The following is a 21,623-nucleotide window of genomic DNA, read 5'->3' as shown; positions in this document are numbered from 1 at the left end:
ATATCTCAAAATTGCAAAGAAATCAGAACTTACATATATATAGCAAGATAAAATTGAAGAGAGTGAAAAACAGGCTATAATGGGGTATAAATCTATAAAACATATATGTGAAAAAGAAAATAAAAGTTAAGAAACGACTTAAAAACATAGGCTGGGAAATACAAATCTATTTGAAACAGGAGCAGGGTTTAAAAAAAAAAAAGAATAAGAAAAGAAACTAACAAAGAAATTTAAGATTTTAGCCTGAAGTATCAGCGAGTCGTGGTGGAACACCTTGAGCTCCCAAATTATTTTCCCCTGGCACTGGAGTTTTAGAGTCCTATGGGAAATAAGCTTAAACTTATTCCCCTGTTTTTCCAGTCTGTCTTCTGGGAGAGGGGCCTGTTGCCCTGCTGCTCGGCTTCTCAGGCCTCTTTGCCTGGGTGGAGTTGCCTCACCCCTTGTCAGGGAGATGGGCTTAATGTGAGCAGGCTGGCTGAGCCACTTTTGTTCCTTGGCATCTTTCCGCTTCTCTTTAGAGTGACAGAGCAAACATGGCTTTGCAGGAATCTCTGGCCCAGAGCAGTAATGTCACAGTCCACCCCACTCAACAGATCCTCCAGGTCAATCTTTCTCCCTCTCTGCACACACCAAACTCCACAGACTTGTGCATCTTCTGGGGGAGGGGCCTGTTGCATTGATTCTCAAAGGTCTTCTCCATGTGGAATTGCTCCATCCTTGCTTGGGGCCAGGCTACGTAATCTGCTCTGGTTTGCTCTATGTGGCTTTTGTTCCCTGAAGGCTTTCTGCACAGCTTTTGAGGATGAGAATGAAAATGGTGGCCTCCCAATCTCCAGCCCTGGAGCCAAAAGCTCGGGGCCCCACTCCTCTGTGAGCCCTCAGAGAAAAGAAGTCAATCACTCTTGTCTCCCAGCTCTCCAGCCGCACTCCGTGCTCACCCAACCTGTGACCAAGCGTTTCTATGTAAGGCACACGGCCCCATTTGGAGTCTCCAAACCCAGCAGACTCTTGGGGCACGCTCCCACGCCACTCCTCCCGGGGAAAAAAGAGGGCTCTCCCTGGTTCTGCTGCTTGTTGGGCCCCTGCTCAAAGAGCAGTGGCCCGACTGTGCCTCAAATCACAGATTATGGAAACTCTGAGCTGAAAGCCCACTCCTGGGCTCACTGATTACAGTTGGCTTACCTGCTCCGATACATGGGAGCTCTGCCACACTCAGGCTGGTCTTCCTGTGACCCCGAGGATCCTGAGACCACACTGTCCCAGTGAGGATTCCACCTCCCACTTAGGGGCCTGAGTCCTATTTAATATTTTTAAAAACAGCACAGGAAACTGGAAGCCACTCTTGGCCAGGTATAGAACCTAGTAAGTACTGAATGGCAGGCTGAATAAGTGATAAATACAATGATTTTTAAAAATCATGATCTAATATAAACCAACTTCACAGTCTCATTTAACCCCAGGTATAAAATGGGATACCACTCCTTAGTGAAACAGGAATATTTGCAGGGAGCACGGAGGAGACCTTTGAGATAATTTGGATATTTATAGGGGCAGAAAACTGAGGCCTATTTGCAGGTCAGAAAGTTAATTAAAAGGCAGGCCTGATAATTATGAAGCCAGGTCTGTCTACTGACTCCTACTAGCTTAGTGCTCTTCTCATCACAAATGCACTGAACCATATGTGGTCTCTTGAGCTTAACCAGCATTTGTGACATTATTCTTTACATTTAAACAAGTTACTTACCTGAATCTGAAAACACTAAAGATGGTGGTGACCTTTTTAAACAGGTCCCTCCTTTCAATTGAGGGCTGAAGGCAATATTTTCTAAAGGGGAACTCTCATTTTTTGATATTCCCACCTCATCTCCAAAAATATTTAAGTCTAGAAGGGAGAAAAACAATCAATCAACTTCCTTCTTTATGAGAAATAATTAATATTTATTATAAAAAAGCTACTGGGTCTTGCAAATTTCAATGTTATGGTTCAACATATTCCATTATTAGCCCTCAGTTAAACCACAGGTACACTAGCTTTAGAATAGTATCAGTTAAATAACACACCAAAAGTTAAATTCCACCTACTTTCAGATGTCATCTTCTCAGTTCCTGTATGTTTCATTCGCTCCCAGGAATTCTGTTCCTTCTTTTCACAATCTTTAATGTCAAAAAGTTCTTTTTCCTCTTTTCTCTTTTGTCTCATCTTGTCATAAGTAGATTTTGAAATAGAAACTTTAATCTGAATGAAAAAGTGGAAAATATCTGAAAGTATTCAGGGAGTTCGATATTTAAAATAACTATCTTCATCTCAGACAACTATATATAGACATTAAGTGTCTACATATAAAAAAATAAACTACATTTTTTAGTTCTTATTTCAGGAATTCTAAAATTGACTAGAATTACATGGTGCTAATATCATAACTAAATTTGTGCCTAAGGATACCAGTCTCTTACTCCTTGAGTGTCCTAGAAAATTGCTGAATATGTAAACACACACACACACACACACACATATATATATATATATAAGGTACATGTATAGTATAAAGTACACTAGATACTTTACACCAGAATGAGAATATATTTGCTGGAAAGAAGAATAACCCATTATTTAAATGATTAAGGAGCAGAAATTTCAATTATCCTGAGATTTAAAAAATTTTAATCAAAACACCTTCACCACCCCAAATCCGATGAACACAACACAATGATGTAATATAGGCTTGAGTTTATCCTAATAATCAGCAAATAATCTTACATCCTTTTCATTCTCAACATCAACATATGATGGAATATTTTGCTGGACCGCTCTTCCATAAATTCCTGATGGTGGTTCAATGCTTTGTTTAATTGAAAATGTATCTCCATTTTCCACAGAAGATATCACTGATTGGCTGCAGGCTGCTGGTGCTGAATTTGGACTTCCAAATACACCTGAAATTAACCCACCATCAAATTGCAGTTCAGTATTTACGTGATGTCACTCTAATAACAAAGTTAAAGACAAGCTCTTGACTTTAAGAAATAAACAATATAGTTCATAAGAAAAACATGTTAAATAATAATAAATATAAAAATAAATAACCCTAACAGGACAATCATATAGGAGGTTATCACTAGACGTTTCACAATATTAAATGAGAACTGCAAATTGTAATAATGAGTTTAAATGAAGGAAAGGTTGGTATGAGCTGGGTGTTTAAGATGATTTCAAGAAGCAAGAATTTGAGCTGAGATTGGAAGACACAATGAATTTGGACAGATAAGTGAAGAAGGAGGGGAGGGCATCCTATAAGATGGTAATGCTTAGAAGCAGAGCTGAACAAGTATAAAGTGTGTATGTGAAATGAATAACTCAGTTTGGTTGGGCACAAGGCAAACAGAGGAATAACAGAAACTAAGTTTGCAAGGGTAGGCTGGAGCCAATCTGAGAAGGGCCTCAGATTAACTTAATTGGACTCTACCAAGCAAACAATTAGGAAAGCTTTCCAAGCATTTCATCCTATTTCACTATATTTACCAAAAAGAAGATGTGCACCTTCAATGTCTATCATGACATTCTACTTTTTCGATTAAAAAAGAAACTAATTGAGATGGGTTAATTAACTTGATGGGAGAATCCTTTCACAATGTATATGGATATCAAATAATCACTTTAATACCTTACAATTTTATTTGTCAATTACACTTCAATAAAGTTGAAAAGAAAAAAGAGTTTTAAAGAATATTTGCAAATATATTGTTCAAAGGTCCTCTAGTCCCCCAAAATATATATAACAGGTGTTAATTCTGATTTGTCTAGACTCTGTATGGAAAATAATGAAATTATATTAAATACTAAGCTGATAAATTATAAATAAGGACTATTATTTGAACTATGATAAAACTGTCTTAGCTATCCTAAAAGTGTCTTAGAAGTATCTAAGCTGCAGCTGTTACATAATACATCTCTCTGAAAATTACTGACATGAATTTACTTAGTTTTGTTAGAAGACAGAAATGTAAAATTAAGTACTCACTTCTAATTCTTTCAATTTAATAATTTTTTAAAAAGAAAGTTCTAATAAAAAAAGTTCTAATCAACACTTGAATCACACTCTTCTCTGTTCTTTAATGATATCCTTTGCTTACATGTGGAGAACACATACAATTAACAAGCTAAATAACTTGGAAATACCTTTTCCAACAACAACCACTGAGTCTTCTGGTAAGGTATTTGTGGATGTGAAGTCAAAACTGGGAATTTGCTATAAATTTGATGATGACCCTATAAATGCTAAAGAAACAAACAAACAAAAAACACCTCACATTTTAATATTGTTTTTATATAGTATTTTAGGATATTGTAACATGGTCCTTTAAAACAGAAATTTTACTTCATACATTGATTTTATAATTTATTTATTCACACTTATTTATTAATTCAATAAATTTTGAAATTAGAGTACCTCATCTGGACTAGGAAGTAGAGAGAAAAGAAACCTTCCTTTACCTAAGGAGTTTATACATGTCAGAGTTAAGATTGGGAAAGATATACAAGAAAATAAGCACAGCATGATAATTGAGCAACAAAAGGGTAACCATGAAGGAAAGCCTCTGACTCCTGAAAATAGACTAAGTCAATCTCACAGCAATCTGAAACTTTCTAGGTTAACTTTCACCTCAGTTTGTGATTATTTAATTATTCTCTTACTACTACACTATAAACTCTATGGAGATAGGACCCATATCTGGTTTTGATTATCATTCTTTTCCAGAGCCTCTTAGTAGGGCAGATAGTAGGTATTCAATAAATATATGTTAGACGAATGTTACAAGGCAAAAAAAAAATGGAAAGCAAAATATAATTAATTTGGGGCCAACGAATAGAAACCTCAAGTAAACTCAAAAGATGTTAAGTGACAAAGGAAAGCAAATCTCAGTAAATGGAACAATTTGTTCAACATCCGTCCATAAACATAAAATGTATACATAGTCTGTCAAGAGATAACTGAATAATTAGACAAATCTGAGGAAATACATAAAGAACATGTTATCTTTAAGTAGTTTAACTTCATTTATCAGAGAAGCTGATCATTTTTAATGTTACTTTTACTTTTTACACTACATTTTCTTGTAAACAAAATACTGAAAGAAATATTGCTCATTGAGTCTCAATTGTAAAATATAAAGAAAAAATAGGCTTAAAAGACTCTTAACACATAAGCTACTCTTACATAACCTTTTTGTTACTTCATTCATCCAAATAGTGAAAGAGAAAATACTAACTCATAAAAGCTAGTTTGCTAAAACTCTAAGCATCCATCACTAATCACTTTCTCAAGTCATTAATTGGGGCTCTACATTAGTATGCTAGAAAATGGGTAGGTTCAAAGGAACAATTAGCAGAGGAGTAGAATGGGAAGAAGTGGTTCTGAAAGCTAATCCTAAAACCGTCTGAAGTTTCTTGCAAAATGAATCCATTCACATATGCCACCTATTGCCAATATTTCTTTTGGAAGTTGTTTTATTCTCTTCAGCACTGTACTCAAAATTCATTTTAATCTGATTATTTGAGGATGCAATGTTTGATTGACTGTATCCAAGGCTACACTGTTAGTCTGGGTTGGCTCATCACCACTCCATTCATTTAACATGTGGCATCGGACACCATTACATGCAAAGCCTAACAGGAATATAAAGATGACAATATCTTTACTTTTAAATAATTTATACTACTCCAGGCCAGTTAAGTGGGGAAAACTTTCTAAAGAAATGGATTTTAAGCCAGTATTCAAAAAGCAGACATGATGTGAACACATTAGGATCAGAAACAGACATCTAGGACAACTGTACATGCCAACTAAGAAAACTTCTAGTACTAAGAATGCCAGAGCATGGGGGAATGAAAAGAGAAGTAAGAGATAATGCAATAAGTTCAGCTGAGGAAGATTATTAAGGGTCTTAAAAATTTTGCTGCAGAGCACAAAATTTATTCTGTGGGAAATAGGGAACCACTCAAGGTTTTGAGTATGGAAGAGATGGTAACTATACTTCAAAAAGATAATTCTGGAAGGGTAAGCAGCCTGGAGTAAAAATGGATAAAATAAGAGGCAAGATGTCTTATTCAGAAGGCTATTGCAATTATCCAGGGAAGAGGTAATGAAGGCCCAGATTAAACAGTACTGGTAGGATGGTCACTGCTTGAACTTGGAGGGTAAAGAGAAGTAGACAAAGATGACTCTAAAGTTTTAAGTCCCCATAACTGGAAAAATGGTAATGCTAGTAATAAAAATGAAAACAAAGTGAGAAGAACAGGTCTGGAAAGGAGGGTAAGTTTGGTTTTTGAACATGTTTATTCTCGTTGACCAGACAGATACAGTAGGTGTTTGGTTTAGAGTTGGAAGTGTGTGTGAGAAGTAATTTTCTGGAGTAGAAATAACTGCTGCTCAAAAGATATAAATATTTCTATTTATGTCCAAAAAGGGTGCCACTAGTAGTGAATGAATATATTCAGCAATTATTTCAAAGCAATTTAAAAAAAAGAAAATTAAAAAATTGTATGTTAGGGTATGAGTTACTTTTAGGAAGAAAAGTATTTTTGTATTGATTATCTTTACATGAGAAATAAAATATGTAAGTATATAGGAAAAAACCCTGTCATTCTCTTTTGTAAAAACAATGAGAGAGAAGAAACCTTCCACGGGGCACCTGGGTGACTCAGTCATTAAGCGTCTGCCTTTGGCTCAGGTCATGATCCCAGGGTCCTGGGATCAAACCCCGCATCGGGCTCCCTGCTCGGCGGGAAGCCTGCTTCTCCCTCTCCCACTCCCCCTGCTTGTGTTCCCTCTCTCACTGTGTCTCTGTCAAATAAATAAATAAAATCTTTAAAAAAAAAAAAGAAAAGAAACCTTCCACAAAGAACAGATATTGAATTACATCATGGATGAAATTTTTTTAAAAATTTACAAAAAAAAAAGAAAAAACATTCCAAGCAACTTCCCTTTATTTCCACAAAAAAATACACATGTCCTAAAATGCCTGACTGCCTACACACACACACACACACGACTTCAGATGATCAGAAATAACAAAAGTTGACCTATTACAATCATGGTTGCTACAAATAAAAAATGACACCTCCTTACAGTTACTAGTAGATTAAATATTTAAATACAGTTGCCTCTAATTATTATATTTAAATATTTATATACTTTAAAATAACTTCCTCTTTACCCTAAAGGAAATTTTTAAAAATGTAGCTATAATAGGTTCTCTGAAAAAATGAACAGAGCAGTCACAGAGGAGCTACTTGCTACACTAAATTTAAAGAAAAAAAAGGATGTAAATTATTAATAATGGTTAGTGATAACAAAGAAGCCTTCCCAGGTTCTACCACAGGAAACCTATATTCCTGTTTCCACAGTTTTATTCCATGGTTACAACCTAAGTAGGCATCTGGGATTTATTTATTCACATGATTTCTCTACCCCATTTTAGTGGTAAAATGTCTTGTAACACGTGTGTGTGTGTGTGTGTGTGTGTGTAATCTTGGCGGAGGGCGACGTCACCAGAGATTCCTTAGTTTTTTTTTTTTTTTTTTTTTAAAGATTTTATTTATCTTTTTGAGAGAGAGAATGAGACAGAGAGAGAGAGCATGAGAGGGGGGAGGATCAGAGGGAGAAGCAGACTCCCTGCTCAGCAGGGAGTCCGATGCGGGACTCGATCCCGGGACTCCAGGATCATGACCTGAGCCGAAGGCAGTTGCTTAACCAACTGAGCAACCCAGGGGCCCCAAGATTCCTTAGTTTTAACCTCTTGGGTAGTTGCTTCCCTGCTTTGGCTTCTCAGGTAAGCCCATTAACCAATACATGAACCTGCATGTTCTCTTATTTGGCAGAATTACTGAAGCAATTAAGACATCAGCAGAGGGGTAAGAAAAATCTCAAAACTGAGAAATCTCAGGTTATTGGAATGCTTAGGGAGAATTCCGAGACACTTAATTTAAGATTTAGAGACATTCAATCTTAAAAATTAACTTGTGAAATGTACTAACCTTTTGTATGTTTATAATGTCTTGGGTGTTCCTTATTTTGTATTTTGTAAACACTAGGTGAAATATCATGGAACCTATCATCTTCAATATCACCACATCCAAACCCACAGTTCATACGTTGACCAATTATGCTTACATTGGATGTTGTAATCCCTGTAAAATAAAATACATAAAAATATTTATTTGAATGATTCAGGTAATATTATAGATAGGTACATATCTCCCCCTCTAAATCTATCTTGCTTTCTAGACTTTTAAAAAGGTCAGTGACATAATATTAGAAATTATAACATTATAGTAATTCAGAGTTTTATCATATTTTAAATTTTGTTATACTTTTTACTAGCAGTTAAGAACATTTATTATAAACTATATCTGAAACATTTTATAAAACAGGCTTTAAAATTACAATGAAATACAAAATTCAATGTTTGGAAGAGATAACCAAGTATATATATATACATATTTAAAATATGACAGGCATTTAATGTTTAAATGACATATAAACCTTTATAGCAGAAAGAAAAATTTTTAAATCTAGAATTTTTAAACTGTATCCTGAGAGATATTTTCCATTTCTCTCTTCTCTCCCACTCTTGTGTAATGGATCTATACTGGTCTGGCTGGTGAAGCAGTACACCCCACAGTGACTAAGCTCAGAATCTGGAATCATGCTTCCTGGCTATAAATCATAGCATTGCCACTTAAGCCCCTGACAGAACCTGGGCAAGACAATCTTATTTGTAAAATGGAGGATAATAGAATTACCCCTTCCAGAATGGTTGTGAGGATTAAGAAAATACATGTAAAGGGCTTAGCATAGTGCCTAACATACTGTAAATACCCAAATGTTATATTCCTAACTAAAAATAAAAGAAATCAGGGTACCTGGGTGGCTTAGTCAGTTAAGCATCCAACTCTTAATTTCATCTCAGGTCATGATCTCAGGGTTGTGAGATCGAGCCTCGGGTCAGGTTCCGCATTCAGTGGAGTGTTTGAGATTCTTTCTTTCCCTCCCCACCTGCCCCCCACCAATAAATAAATAAATCTTTAAAAAAAAATCAAAACCCTAATGTGGACCTCCTTTTAACAAATATCAAAAATTTTAATCTACATTTGAATGTTTCAACTGACCACCCTATACCAATACTTTGAAGCTATTAAAACCACAAAATATCTACTAAATGGAAAATCCTACACAATATATATTTAAGTCACCATCCACTTTCATATATATAGCTCCTTACAAATACCATTAAATAGTAATAACAAAATACAATTTGTTCTTAATATGATTGTGGGTTTTTTAATAAAAACAGGATTGTGGGGTGCCCGAGTGGCTCAGTCGGTTAAGTGTCTGCCTTCAGCTCAGGTCATGATCCCAGGGTCCTGGGATCAAGCCCCGCATCGGGCTCCCTGCACAGTGGAGAGCCTGCTTCTCCCTCTCCCTCTGCCTGCCACTCTGACTATCTGTGCGCTCTCTCTATCTCTCTGTCAAATAAATAAATAAAATCTTTAAAAAAAAAAAAAACAACAGGATTGTGAGGAGAAGGGGTGGCTGGTGGCAACTGGTCAACAGAGGACTGTAGAATAAAAGGCACTAAGTCAGTTCATAGAGAGTCAAAAAATATCTGGTGTTAAATGATAGGGAACTTCTGGGAGTAACATGGATATCTGTCTATACTCTTCTTAGTTTTGATAGATAATTCATAAAGGTATCCTCATAAAGATACTGGCTTTGGGTGTAAATGCTTTCCGTTAATAACAGGTATTACTAATCTGATGCTACAGGAAAAAAGTTTACTATAACATAATTCAGGAAATTTACCTATGTAAATTATCTATAGCACATTTACCTATGTGCTATGATAGGCAGTGGTGGATTACATGTGGAAATATTTATTGGACATTAGAACACAAAGACAAGTTGGATTTATAGTTTCTACATAATTATTTTTGGTTTTGTTTTCAGATAATCTTTACTCGGAGCATTACTCATTTTTACACTTTATCAGTTAAATGATAAACTTGTAGGAATCATTTGCTTACTAAAAACAAAACCTTATTCCACAAAAACAAAAAATGTAAACCCAAGCTTGTAAGATCCTAAACCATTAGCAACCTTACAGTTTGAGGGCATATTAAATTTAACCAAGAATATCTCACAATGAATTCAACAGTAGAGTTTCCAAAATTTGATCTTAGAAATGTGTATTTGTTAAAAATACAGATTTTTAACTCTGACGATCAATTCATTATTTGTGAGGTGAGGTCCCAGAATCTGTGTTACAAGCATCCCTGGTGATCCCTAGGACTAGGCAAATTTAAGAAATACTAAATATTAGACAAGTTTGGCAAACACTGAATACTGTATAATGAAGTATGTACTGTTTTAAGAACTTTTTCACTTTACTAAAACTTAAGTGACTTATGAGGTCAGGGGGAAACTCAAATCTAGGTTTTCTAAATCTATTCTTTTCTAACTCCAAACATATTCTTCCAGAAGAGGGCTCCACTTTTGTAAATAAGACACAGGCTACCAATAACTTCTATAAATAAAGTTATGAATAATTTACTATAATAATCAGCCTTAAAAAGAGATTAAAGAATAAGTTTATGTGTTATGTTTCTTTGTGTCTTTTCCTTTAAAGGAATAAAAGCCAAGTGTCCCCTGTGCATTAGGTGCTTATACTTAACTGTTCATTACCCCTTCTCAAGGTTTACATTACCAGATGAGGGAACTGAGTTTCAAAGCAGTTAAATCACTTGCCCAGCTCATGAATATGGTCAAACCGGGATTCCAGCTGGGGGTCTTTCAGACTCCAAAGCACATATACATTGTCTTCCTGTGCCTAATAGATTAACTAACTCTTTGTGGAACACTAGCTTTGTGGAAGCCAATGTACCAGGCATGCATGGTTGAATTAGGCATTTGTGATAACGAAGGCACTAGGTAGATAATCAGGATCTGAGAATCTGAGAGTCCAAAGAAGTGAAATAATGGTAATACCACTATAAAGATATCAGTGCAAAATATAATGATATCATGAAAGAGGTAATAATCAATTTTGTTTGTGAATGGGGAAGGTTTTCAGAAAAAGCAACTGCACTGTTTTTACAGCTGAATGGGGTGTGGTGTAGATTCCAGATTTCACCCAGAAAAAAATGGTACATGCAACTGCAAAAAGAGAAGAAGTGGTATTGAAAGTGGTCTGATTTAACTGGAACACAAAATTACAAAGAAGGAAGTGAAATATGAGGCGGGAGAGGTAGACAGGGACAGATCATGGAATAATGCCCTAAATAAATTTAGGCTGGGCAATACAGTCAGACTTGCATTGTGGGGAACAAGAATGAGACTGAAGCTGGAGAGAAATCTTAGGAGGCTAAGTGGATAAGAAATGAGTAAAAGTGATAGTGGAGACTAAAAAGAGGAGATGAAATTAAGACATATTTAGGAATAAGAAATTTAAAAGTCTTAGTAGACAAATACATACATACATAGTTTTTAGAGAGGAAATTATAATGTAAGGTAGAGTAGCCTTAAAGTTGTTAGGACTTTTATACAGAGATCATGTGAAAATAAATGCCAATTTGTTATAATTCACTCATAATCTAATATACTGTTACCAATCATAAAGAAGAATCACATGCAGTTTCCATCCTTAAATAGATCAGAATCCAAATATTTCTCCAAAAGATTATTAATAACTAAATCTATTTTCTGAAAAGTGATGCTATACGTTAGAGACTTCCAGGTTAGTTCACAAAATTCTTAACAAGATACAAATGAACTTAAATACTAGCTAAGTGTTGTTTTTAAACCAAATTGTCTTTTGTGATACTTTAGTGGCTTCCAAACTGTGCTGCATATTAGAATCAACCTAAGGGCTTTCAAAACTCTGGTGGCCAGGTCACATTTCATATCAATTAAACCAAAATGTCCGGATGGAAGAGCCAGGCATAGGTACACCTATGGGCTTAAAGGGGGATCAATTATTTAGGTAAATAATTTTTCTTCCAAGAATAATACAATATTTATTCTTGCCAAAAAAAGGCCTTTTAAGGAGCTAAAAAGATGATTAGTCTTAATTGGTAACTACAAAAATTCTATATCTGAAATGCATTTTTTTTACCATTTTTGGTATCATTTAAAAATCATACTTTCTATAAATCATATTTATAAAACAGTTATAAAATACCTGCACTGGGGCTTTGGTCAGCTATCTCAGAGATTTTATTCTTTGCAGAAGAAAGTCTCGTTGGACAAGGTTTTGATCCAAATGTCAGAAATATGTCTGACCTACAATGAAACAAAGTAATTCCAATAAACATTTAAGATCTAAAGCTGTTCAACATTCTTAGATAGTAAGGCAGGAGCAAGTATAAAAACTATAGCTAAGAATATTTTTTTATTGGTATTCCTAGTTCACTTTTAGAACTTCCAACCATTTAACATATAGGCAATTCTTAAATTTTTCATGAGAGGATTACAAAAGGCAGGGAAGATTCTCTAACTCGTACTATATAACCTTCTGTTGGGTCAAAAAAAAAAACAAAAAACTGATCCAAAGAAAGTTGGTTCATTCCAAAACTAAAGCAAGTGACTCCTAATAATCTAATATACTATCTGTCCTCACAGATAATAACACAAAAAAAGAGACTTAACTACATTACAAATTAGAGATAAGCAACAGGTGGATTTATTAGCAAATGTCATTTTCTTCCTGGATTATTCTTTGTTATACTTTTCTGACATTATAAAGACCTACAGGCTTTGTTTCACAAAGAAAGTGACTGAAGATTGTTGAATCTGAATGTAAAGGAACTGTTTTAAATCATTTAAGTGTTGTAATATCAGTAAGCCAGTGATGAATATTATAAAGAGATTTTACAAAGGAGCATAGTTCTTAGTAGTTGGGTAAGCATATTTGTTAATTGGCCTAGTGAGAAGTCAATGTTAAACATTATTTTTTTTAAGGTTTTATTTATTTATTTGACAGAGAGAGACACAGTGAGAGAGGGAACACAAGCAGAGGGGGTGAGAGAGGGAGAAGCAGGCTCCCTGCTCAGCAGGGAGCCCAATGTGAGACTCGATCCCAGGACCCTGGGATCACGACCCAAGCGGAAGACAGACGCCCAATGACTGAGCCACCCAGGCGCCCCATTGTTAAACATTTTTAAAGAGTAATTTCTCTAGAATAGATGATAGGTTTTTTAGTCAATTTACATTTATACCATGTACCTGACTTGAATGAAAGAAAATACTTTAGTCTCTACAAGAGTGGTTTTCAAGAGTTTTTCCTCCCCAACCCACTTAAAGATGAAAGCCCCACATGAGGTAATAGTGGCTCTCTTTGCCATGATTCTTAAGACAAGATGCAAGCTGGTTAAGAATAACTGTTTTAAAGCTGTTAAACTTAATGTGGAAATATGAAATTCATTAAAGGCAATTTAGTCCAGAAATGAGGGTATATTGAACTCCTTCTCACAGAGTTCAAAATCTGAAGAGAATAATTCCATGAGACAATACAGAGAATAGTGAATTCTAAATGTTATAGTATAAAATGAACTTTTCTTCCCAACTAGGTTCTCAATTATTTACAAGGCCTTGCAACTGCAGGAGTATTTAATATAAAATTTCACATTCATAGAAGATAAGGGAAGGACTTTAGGTCTAAAAGATAAATATGTATTTTAAATGTCTGGTAACTAAACATAAACAGTTACTTCACCAGCCCATGTAGCCATTCCAAATTCATTTTGTAAATATATTGCATTATTCTCCCTGGGTAATTACAACAAAGGAATTTCCAGTAAGAAAAAATTTCCAACTGCATATTAAGCTGCTATTTAAGTTAAAAATGTAGAGAATGGAATCACGGGATAAGACAAACGTCTCATAGCAGGACATAAAAATTTGGTTTAATTCTATGAACTGCTGAAATGAAACACCCTTTTCCATTAGAGTTAATAGAACACCATCTGTCCTTTGATTATGCATTCTCTACCTACGTTGTTAAAGATTCCAGTTCACTTAAGTGAAAATAATTTAAATTTAATTTTAAATATTTACAGCTAGTAGCTGTGGATAACCATGGTTCAGGATAAAATCAAAGGAAAATAAAGTTAAAAAGACTGACAACAACAAATATAAACACGGATGTGAAACAACTGGAACTCTCATGCTTTGCTAGTGGAGTAGAAAATTGTACAAATATCTTGGAAAACTGTTCAGCAGTTATTTAAAAAGCTAAATGTATATCTATCCTATGACCCAGCAATTCTACTCAGGTTTTTGTCTAAAATAAAGAGGGAAGAGATTCCCCAAAATCCTAGAATAGAGTCACAGAAATTCTCAGAAATCAAGGTAGGATCACTGTTTAAGACTTAGAGGTCACTGAGGTAACCAGGAAAAGTTTGTTGAATTGCTATACTAGAAAAAAATGCTCTAGGGTGGCCAGGACTCTAATTCCAGAACTGCTATAAGGGAGACTCCTGAGAAGGCTGCAAAAGCTATGGCATGGAGGCCTAAACTTCTACATGAAAATGGAACAACAAAATATAAGAAATGGCGAGGTAACAGCTGAGTGGATTTTATCTACAAATTAGAGGAAATTGGTGCTGAGTTTTCAATGAAAGCAGTAATATCAGCTATAGGTCCACTGCAAAAGACTCAATGATCTAGAACAGAGCTAAAGAACAAAGAATATTAGGATAAATATTAGGCAAAACAACAAGTAGGGCTTGGGAAGTAAGGGTTTATATTACTGTAGGTGCTCTAAGTTACAGCTGATGTGTTCTCTCTCTCTCCACCCATCCCAAACCAAAGCCAAGCTAGATAATATCTGTAAACTTTTCCACTGTCTTTTAAATGTACTTCAACATTTTAAGAACTAGAAAATAGTTTAAAAGTTTTTTTCAAATACGATATTAGGGATGAGACAAATTAAAGATTAGCATTCATTTAACATGTCAAAAAATAAAATACATTATTCTCTTCCCCTGGGGAGTTGTAGACAGAGAAGAAGTCAATGATTCTTGGCTATAAACTCCACTTTCACTATAACAGCTGATGTTTGGAGAGGAAGATCGAGATGGTGAGTCCATAGTCAAGTCGAGCTTAATTGCAGAATCAGGGCTTTCAAGATCAGAAGTACTGCCACTCAGTTTTGCTCTTTTCTTAGCTGCACTATTACGAAGGGACCTAAGAGAGCTCTGCATCTAAGGAAAAAAAAAAACAAAACAATTAACTTTGCAAGACATTTATCTGAGTAAAAGTTATCCTAAGATTTTAAATTCCATTCACCATATCTAGCAAGCCACTCTCCATTCTGGTACTAACAAGATGGATATTAACATATTTGTACATAGTAAAAATACGTATTTTAAAAACAACCAATATAAACAAGATTGTAAGCCCCTTTAGAGGGAGGATCTCAAGCTATTATTCACCATGGTATTTCCAGCACTAAGAACAATGACTAATATAATAAAATTTAATTAGTAAATGAATCATTGAATCAGATGGTAGACATCTGAGTTGAAGTCAGAGAGGTCTAGCCAATCTTTGGTCATTGGTGTGTGGATGTGGCCATTTAGAAATTCTGTGAAAAGTAATCAGTTTTCTAAAATTTGAAGTTTACATCAAGTTTGCCAGTGTTAGGGGTCAGAGAATAACAGATGACTGTATGTGACTTCTGAAGCCAAGTGTTTCTAGAAATGTAGAGTAGAAGATGCTATCACAAACAAATATATTAAAGTTGGGAATAGAACCCTGAATGAATTAAGGAACCCAGAAACATACATAAACTGTGTTTCACTTACATTTTGATTATAACAATTATAATGGTTGATTCAACAGTATGGCCACTTCCCTAATAAATCCTTAGAAGGCTGAATATTTAAAAATAGTACTATCCTCCTATATTTATCAATAATTTTATAAAATTGAAATTTTTATAAAATTCTATAAATTTTATAAACTTTATAAAATTAAAAATTTTATAAAATTGAAATTACCCTTTCAATTATTCATTAAAAGAAAAAGGGCTATTTTTAAGGTATCATACAAATAATGCAAAAATATGTAGCATCAGATGAAATTTATGAGTTACATAGGAAAATGCCTCTTCTAGAACTTTCTTCCCTTTAAATGAATTCTCTTCCTACTACCAGTGAAATACAACTGGGGCGGGGGGGAGGAAAGATTTTACAAGCAGTCAGAAGTTGGAATGACTAATTAATTCATTAAGAACCAATTTTGGTACACATGCTTAATGCTAAAAAAAATGCCCTTAAAATGAATATGCATTAATATTAACTTTATTTTATTGAGTAAAATCAGTATATGATGCTTACATCTTAAAAACAGGCAAAAATAAGACCACAAAATATAATTGAGTGTTTCAGTTTACACATTTTATGTAAAACACTTTTTAAACCTGACATCAGGCAGACTAATATGATGAAAAGAAAGCATCTATGGAAATAGTGCTCCGAATCCAAAGTAATACAGCAACCACATTCCTTCTCTGACATAATTAGCATGTACAGAGTTGTCATATTGGCAATGGATTTTTATAGTATAAATGGAGTGACTGAGAATTCAAAGAGTATGTAATATGACCTCAGTTTCATAAAGATAAATAAACTTGTACATATGCACAACAGACATACCCAAGAATGTTCAATGCACCACTGTTTTCAATAGCAAAAGACAAGGAATAAGCCAAAATCAATTATGATAATATCATAAATATCAAAATATGAATATATTAAAAAGTACAAAAATACATAAAACACAAATTAATGGTGATAGTGGTTGCTTCTGGTGAAGGAGGGAAAGGAACTGGATTGGGGAGGGAACTATGTTATGTTTCATTTATTTAAAAATAGGAAACAAATATGCAAATTGTTCACTTGGGAGGGATTAGTGTATGGGTGTATTGCTATATTACTCATACTTTTAACTTAAAAAGAAATAATATATGCATAGAAGAAATACTGAAAGAAAACACATTAGAGTGTTAATGGCAAATTATTCTGGGTAGTGGGATCTGGTGTGATGAATTTTCTTCCAATACTTCACTATAGTTTCTACATTTTCTATAAGGATCATGAAATATTTTTATAAAAAAGAAAACATATTATGGAATTAAAAAGTACTTGATTTTTCCTTAAATAATAGCTATTGTATTATAGAAAATTACAAGCATTTAAAAATTATTAAAAATGATATTTGGCTCTAACCTCTTCTTGATCCAAATCTTTATCTCTGATATCTAATTCTGAAAGATCAATTGTAAGACTATGTTTTTCACTCTTGCAAATATCATCAGGCTCTTTCTTTTTGGGTCCCACTGTGCTTAAGTCAGCTTTATCAGGCAAAAGGCTGATTCCCCTTGGTATGGGAGGGACGGGTTTGGTCCCATTTAGGCCTCGTCGGGAAGACGGCGATCTCACCAAGGCAGGTGTAAGTTGAACTGGAGAAAGTTTTTCTTGAGAATTTTCTCCTGCATGAAAAAAACATATTTTACTTATATTTTTTTAATTTCAGAGAACTGGGAGTTATAATCACAAGTGTTTGGAATACAGCATTTTTAAATTAAAAAACACATTGTCTTTTATTAGAAGATTACTATTTAAAATCAGATCGAAGTATCAGTGTCCCCTAACAAATACAACAAAAATGAGTTACCAGAAATTCTTTCATATTAAATAAAAATACTATATACCAAGTTAAATTTCTATCTTTAAACACATTATCATAACTAATATTTGTATGATAAAGTCCACAAGTAAGCCAGAAGGACTATTTGCCTGGCTTCATTTAATTATGCAAGCAACATGTGAGTGACTACTATATGCAAAGCAGTAATGTTGGGCACACGAGAGAACAAACTGAATAAACTCTCAGCTTTCAATACAATATTTGATCTTGTAGGAAAGACAAACATAGAAAGAAATTAATGGAGGAAATGAAGGTGTAGTGCTAAGAAAAAGTGATAAAACTGACTAACCATGCAACAAATTGACCTTATGATCATGTTATAAACCAGAACATCACTGAGGTAGGGTAGTTTAAAGGTGTACACCTTAGCTCAGAGGCTGGGGATAAGAGAGTATGTGGGATATAGGGGCTGCCCTTGAGACTTTTTATTTTGAGACTGGATCTGTCTTGAATAAATTTATATGCTAATTTCATTATTTTGGAAAGGGCTATTGTTTTTTTTAAAGATTTTATTTATTTGTCAGAGAGAGAGAGAGACAGAGAGAGCACAAGCAGGGGGAGCGACAGAGGAAGAAGACAGTTCCCCACTGAACAAGGAGCCCGATGCAGGACTCAAATCCCAGGACCCTGGAACCTGAGCTGAAGGCAGTCGCTTAACGGACTGAGCCACCCAGGCGTCCTGGAAGGGCTATTGTTAAGAAAAGAATATTTTAGTTAACAAATAATAGAAAACCCTTTTAAATAAATTTAACATATACTAAGCAATTAAAAAATGTAGAATAAATGGATACTAAGCATTAATTATAGTAATTATGACATTTTATATTTCTAAAGCTAAAATTCGTTACTAGGCTCTCGGGCTGTTTATGTTCATTATAAAGCATTATTAGCTGCCTAGTTCTGAAAAATGATTTTAAAGTGCAAAATTAAGAAAAGAAATGACAATTTCATTTGAATTTTATTTTATATAACATGTTTATTTAACATACTATTATTTTCCTAGATGCTTACTAATTCAGAGAAATAAAATGCAGTTTACCAGCTCTTAAAGATCAAACAGCCCTAACTCCAAAGTAATATTTCAAAAACACAAATAAATTTGAACAAAGTATTAATTTTTACCATCATTTCTACCTGGAGGGTCAGACGATTTTTGTCTGACAAGCTTTTTCTGTGGACTCGGCTTTGGTAGCCCTTCGAAGCTTTTAAGAGGCCAGGAATTGGAGAAGTTAATCGAAATATCCTGAGACTTCTTTGGAGATATGGTAAGAGATGCGTGCTTTGGACTAGTTCGAGGTGATGAGAGAGGATAGGATGGAAGGATGAAGCCTCCTGGACTTGGATTTAGACCAGAGTATGATGAAGTACGTTCTGTTTGGCTACCAAATGTCTGCTGTGTCTTAGGAGCAAAATTCAGGCTAGCATACACTGTAATAAAAAAAAAGAGAGTATGTTACTTATGCATATACATCTAAGAGTTTAAAATTGGTTTGCTTTTCACTTTCAGATTTTTATCCCATCTGGTGTTTATTTCTTTTTGTACAGTGTGAAGTAAAGATCTAATTTAACTTTTTTCAATATAGATAGTGCAATTGTCCCAGTGCCATGTTTTAAACTGTCCTTTCTTTTCCATTCATCTATAAAGCTCAAATATATACACATACGTATGTATGTATACACACACAATGAGGTGCTTCTTATTGGTTCAATTAGTCTATTTTGTCTATCCCTGCACTAGTACTACAATGTCTTATTTATCATAATGCTATCCAATAGGATGGGTGTCCTTCCATTTTTTAGCTTCTTCAGAATTATCTTGGCCATTCTTGTATTTCAGGATCAGCCTGTCAAGTCCTATACAAGATCCTCGTTGGGTTTTTGATTGGAATGACATTGAATTTACAGATCAACCTAGGAATAACTGCCATTTTCCTGATATTCAGCCTCCCTGTTTAAAAATGTGGGATCTCCTTTAATTTAAAGTCTTCTTTTATGTCTCTCAGAAATATATTTTAGCTTTCATAATAAAAGGTATGCAAATCTTTTGTTAGGTTTCCATATACTTATATATTTTGTTGATACTGTAATTTCTTTCTTAAAAATTATATTTTCTGAAAGTTGCTGGTGTCTAGGAACTTTATATTCTGGCTTTGTATCTGGTAACCTTGCTAAATTGCTTAGTATTTTAACAGTTTTCTGTATATGCTTTTAGATTTTTTGTAAGTGATCTAGTAATTTTAATAATGATAATGATGGCAATTATGATAATGATAATGACGGGAGCTATTGCTTAGTGAGCACTTTACTTTGTGTCAAGTAGTGTTCTAAACACTTCATGGGTATTAAGTAATTTAATCTTCACAACAACCCCATGGGGGTAGGTACTATTCTTACCTTATAGATTAAAAGAAAAAAATGTAAGAGGGTTAAGTAAATTGCCAAAAGTCACACACTAGGAAATCATAAAGCTGGGATACAGACCCAGGCACTGTGGCTTCCAAGTGCTCTTAATTATCACATTTTATCTGAGAGTACTGACAATTTTTGTTTCTTCCTCTACAAACTTTATACTTTTAATTTTGAGCTAGGCTCTCCCTAAATAGGGAGTACAATGACTCCCAAATTTTAGCACGGATTTTTCTTTGTATCCAGACTTAATATCAAAATGCCACTCAACATCTTCTTTAAAAAGACAGATGACCCAAATGTAACGTGTTCAAAACAAAACGCTTGATTTCCCAGTCAAATCTAGTCTTCTCCTAATCTTCCTCTTGGTAAATGGCAGCTCTATTCCTCAAGTTGCTCAGGCCAACAACACTGGACTCATCTTTGATTGTTCTCACAAACTTCACATCTAATCCATTAGTAAATCTTCTGTCTCTACATTAGCAACACAGGGTGATCACTGAGTCTGAAAACTTAGGTGAATGCAGAATAAATGGCTTATTCATAGTATATGAGCATAATGGGCACAGCATGTGGGAAAATACTACAGAGTATGCACACTATCATTGATCCAGGTGATTCTGGTATTATTAGAAGCATGCCAGAACAGACTGGTAGAAAGTAAATCACTCAAAATTTTTCTTTAATAAAACTGGCCACAGCTTGTTTAAAAAAAAAAAAAAAAAGCCAAATGAAGTGGGGGAGTGAGTTACATTGATATCTGGAGAAATCCAGGAAGAGAGCATTCCAGGCAGAGAGTAATAATAAAATTATTACTATGGGCGCCTGGGTGGCTCAGATAGTTAAGCGTCTGCCTTCGGCTCAGGTCATGATCCCAGGGTCCTGGGATCGAGTCCCGCATCGGGCTCTCTGCTCCTTGGGAGCCTGCTTCTCCCTCTGCCTCTCTCTCTCTCTGTCTCTCATGAATAAATAAATAAAATCTTTAAAAAAAAAAAAAAATAAAATAAAATAAAATAAAATTATTACTATAATAATAAATAATAAAATAATAAAATTATCTATGTTTCCAAACTTTATGGCCACCCTGTATATCAAAATCCAACTACTTCTCATCACTTCCACTCCTTCCTAATACAAGCCGTATCATCTCTCACCTTTACAATTGCCATATCCTCACTAGTTTGCTTTGTACCTGGCCCCCATTGTTACTAAACCAATTCTCTACATAGCAGCTCTGATCCTTTTAAAATAGTCAAATCAGGCTATTTTTGTTTCCTCTCAAAAACTTCCTGTGACTTCCCATCCCACTCAGAATAAAATCCCAAATCCTTACTATATTCTGCAAGGCCCCAAGTTATCTCTGAAAATTACTCTCCCCCTCACTCATTCCACTGACCTTGCTATTTCTCCAATAAGAGAAATATGGTCCTACTTCAGAGCATTTGTGCT

The 21,623-nt window shown here is 34.6% G+C and overlaps 1 protein-coding gene across 3 annotated transcripts in view; it reads right to left on the bottom strand.

The window, feature by feature from the left end:
• Positions 1-21,623, bottom strand: part of TOGARAM1 (TOG array regulator of axonemal microtubules 1) — a 79,736-nt gene that overhangs the window by 32,745 nt on the left and 25,368 nt on the right. The window contains exons 4-11 of one of the 3 annotated variants that reach the window (XM_078053625.1): positions 18,891-19,196; positions 17,288-17,550; positions 15,027-15,259; positions 12,238-12,338; positions 8,036-8,188; positions 2,759-2,934; positions 2,083-2,236; positions 1,745-1,882 (exon numbers count right to left, since the gene is read on the bottom strand). In XM_078053625.1, the coding sequence (XP_077909751.1) occupies positions 1,745-1,882; positions 2,083-2,236; positions 2,759-2,934; positions 8,036-8,188; positions 12,238-12,338; positions 15,027-15,259; positions 17,288-17,550; positions 18,891-19,196 (1,524 nt within the window). The remainder of the gene's footprint in view (positions 1-1,744; positions 1,883-2,082; positions 2,237-2,758; positions 2,935-8,035; positions 8,189-12,237; positions 12,339-15,026; positions 15,260-17,287; positions 17,551-18,890; positions 19,197-21,623) is intronic. The other 2 variants (XM_078053626.1, XM_078053627.1) reach the window with 2 other exon arrangements.

Source organism: Halichoerus grypus, chromosome 8 (assembly GCF_964656455.1).
Source record: "Halichoerus grypus chromosome 8, mHalGry1.hap1.1, whole genome shotgun sequence".
NCBI classification, from domain to species: Eukaryota; Metazoa; Chordata; class Mammalia; order Carnivora; family Phocidae; genus Halichoerus; species Halichoerus grypus.
This window is presented reverse-complemented; position numbering and strand designations above follow the sequence as displayed.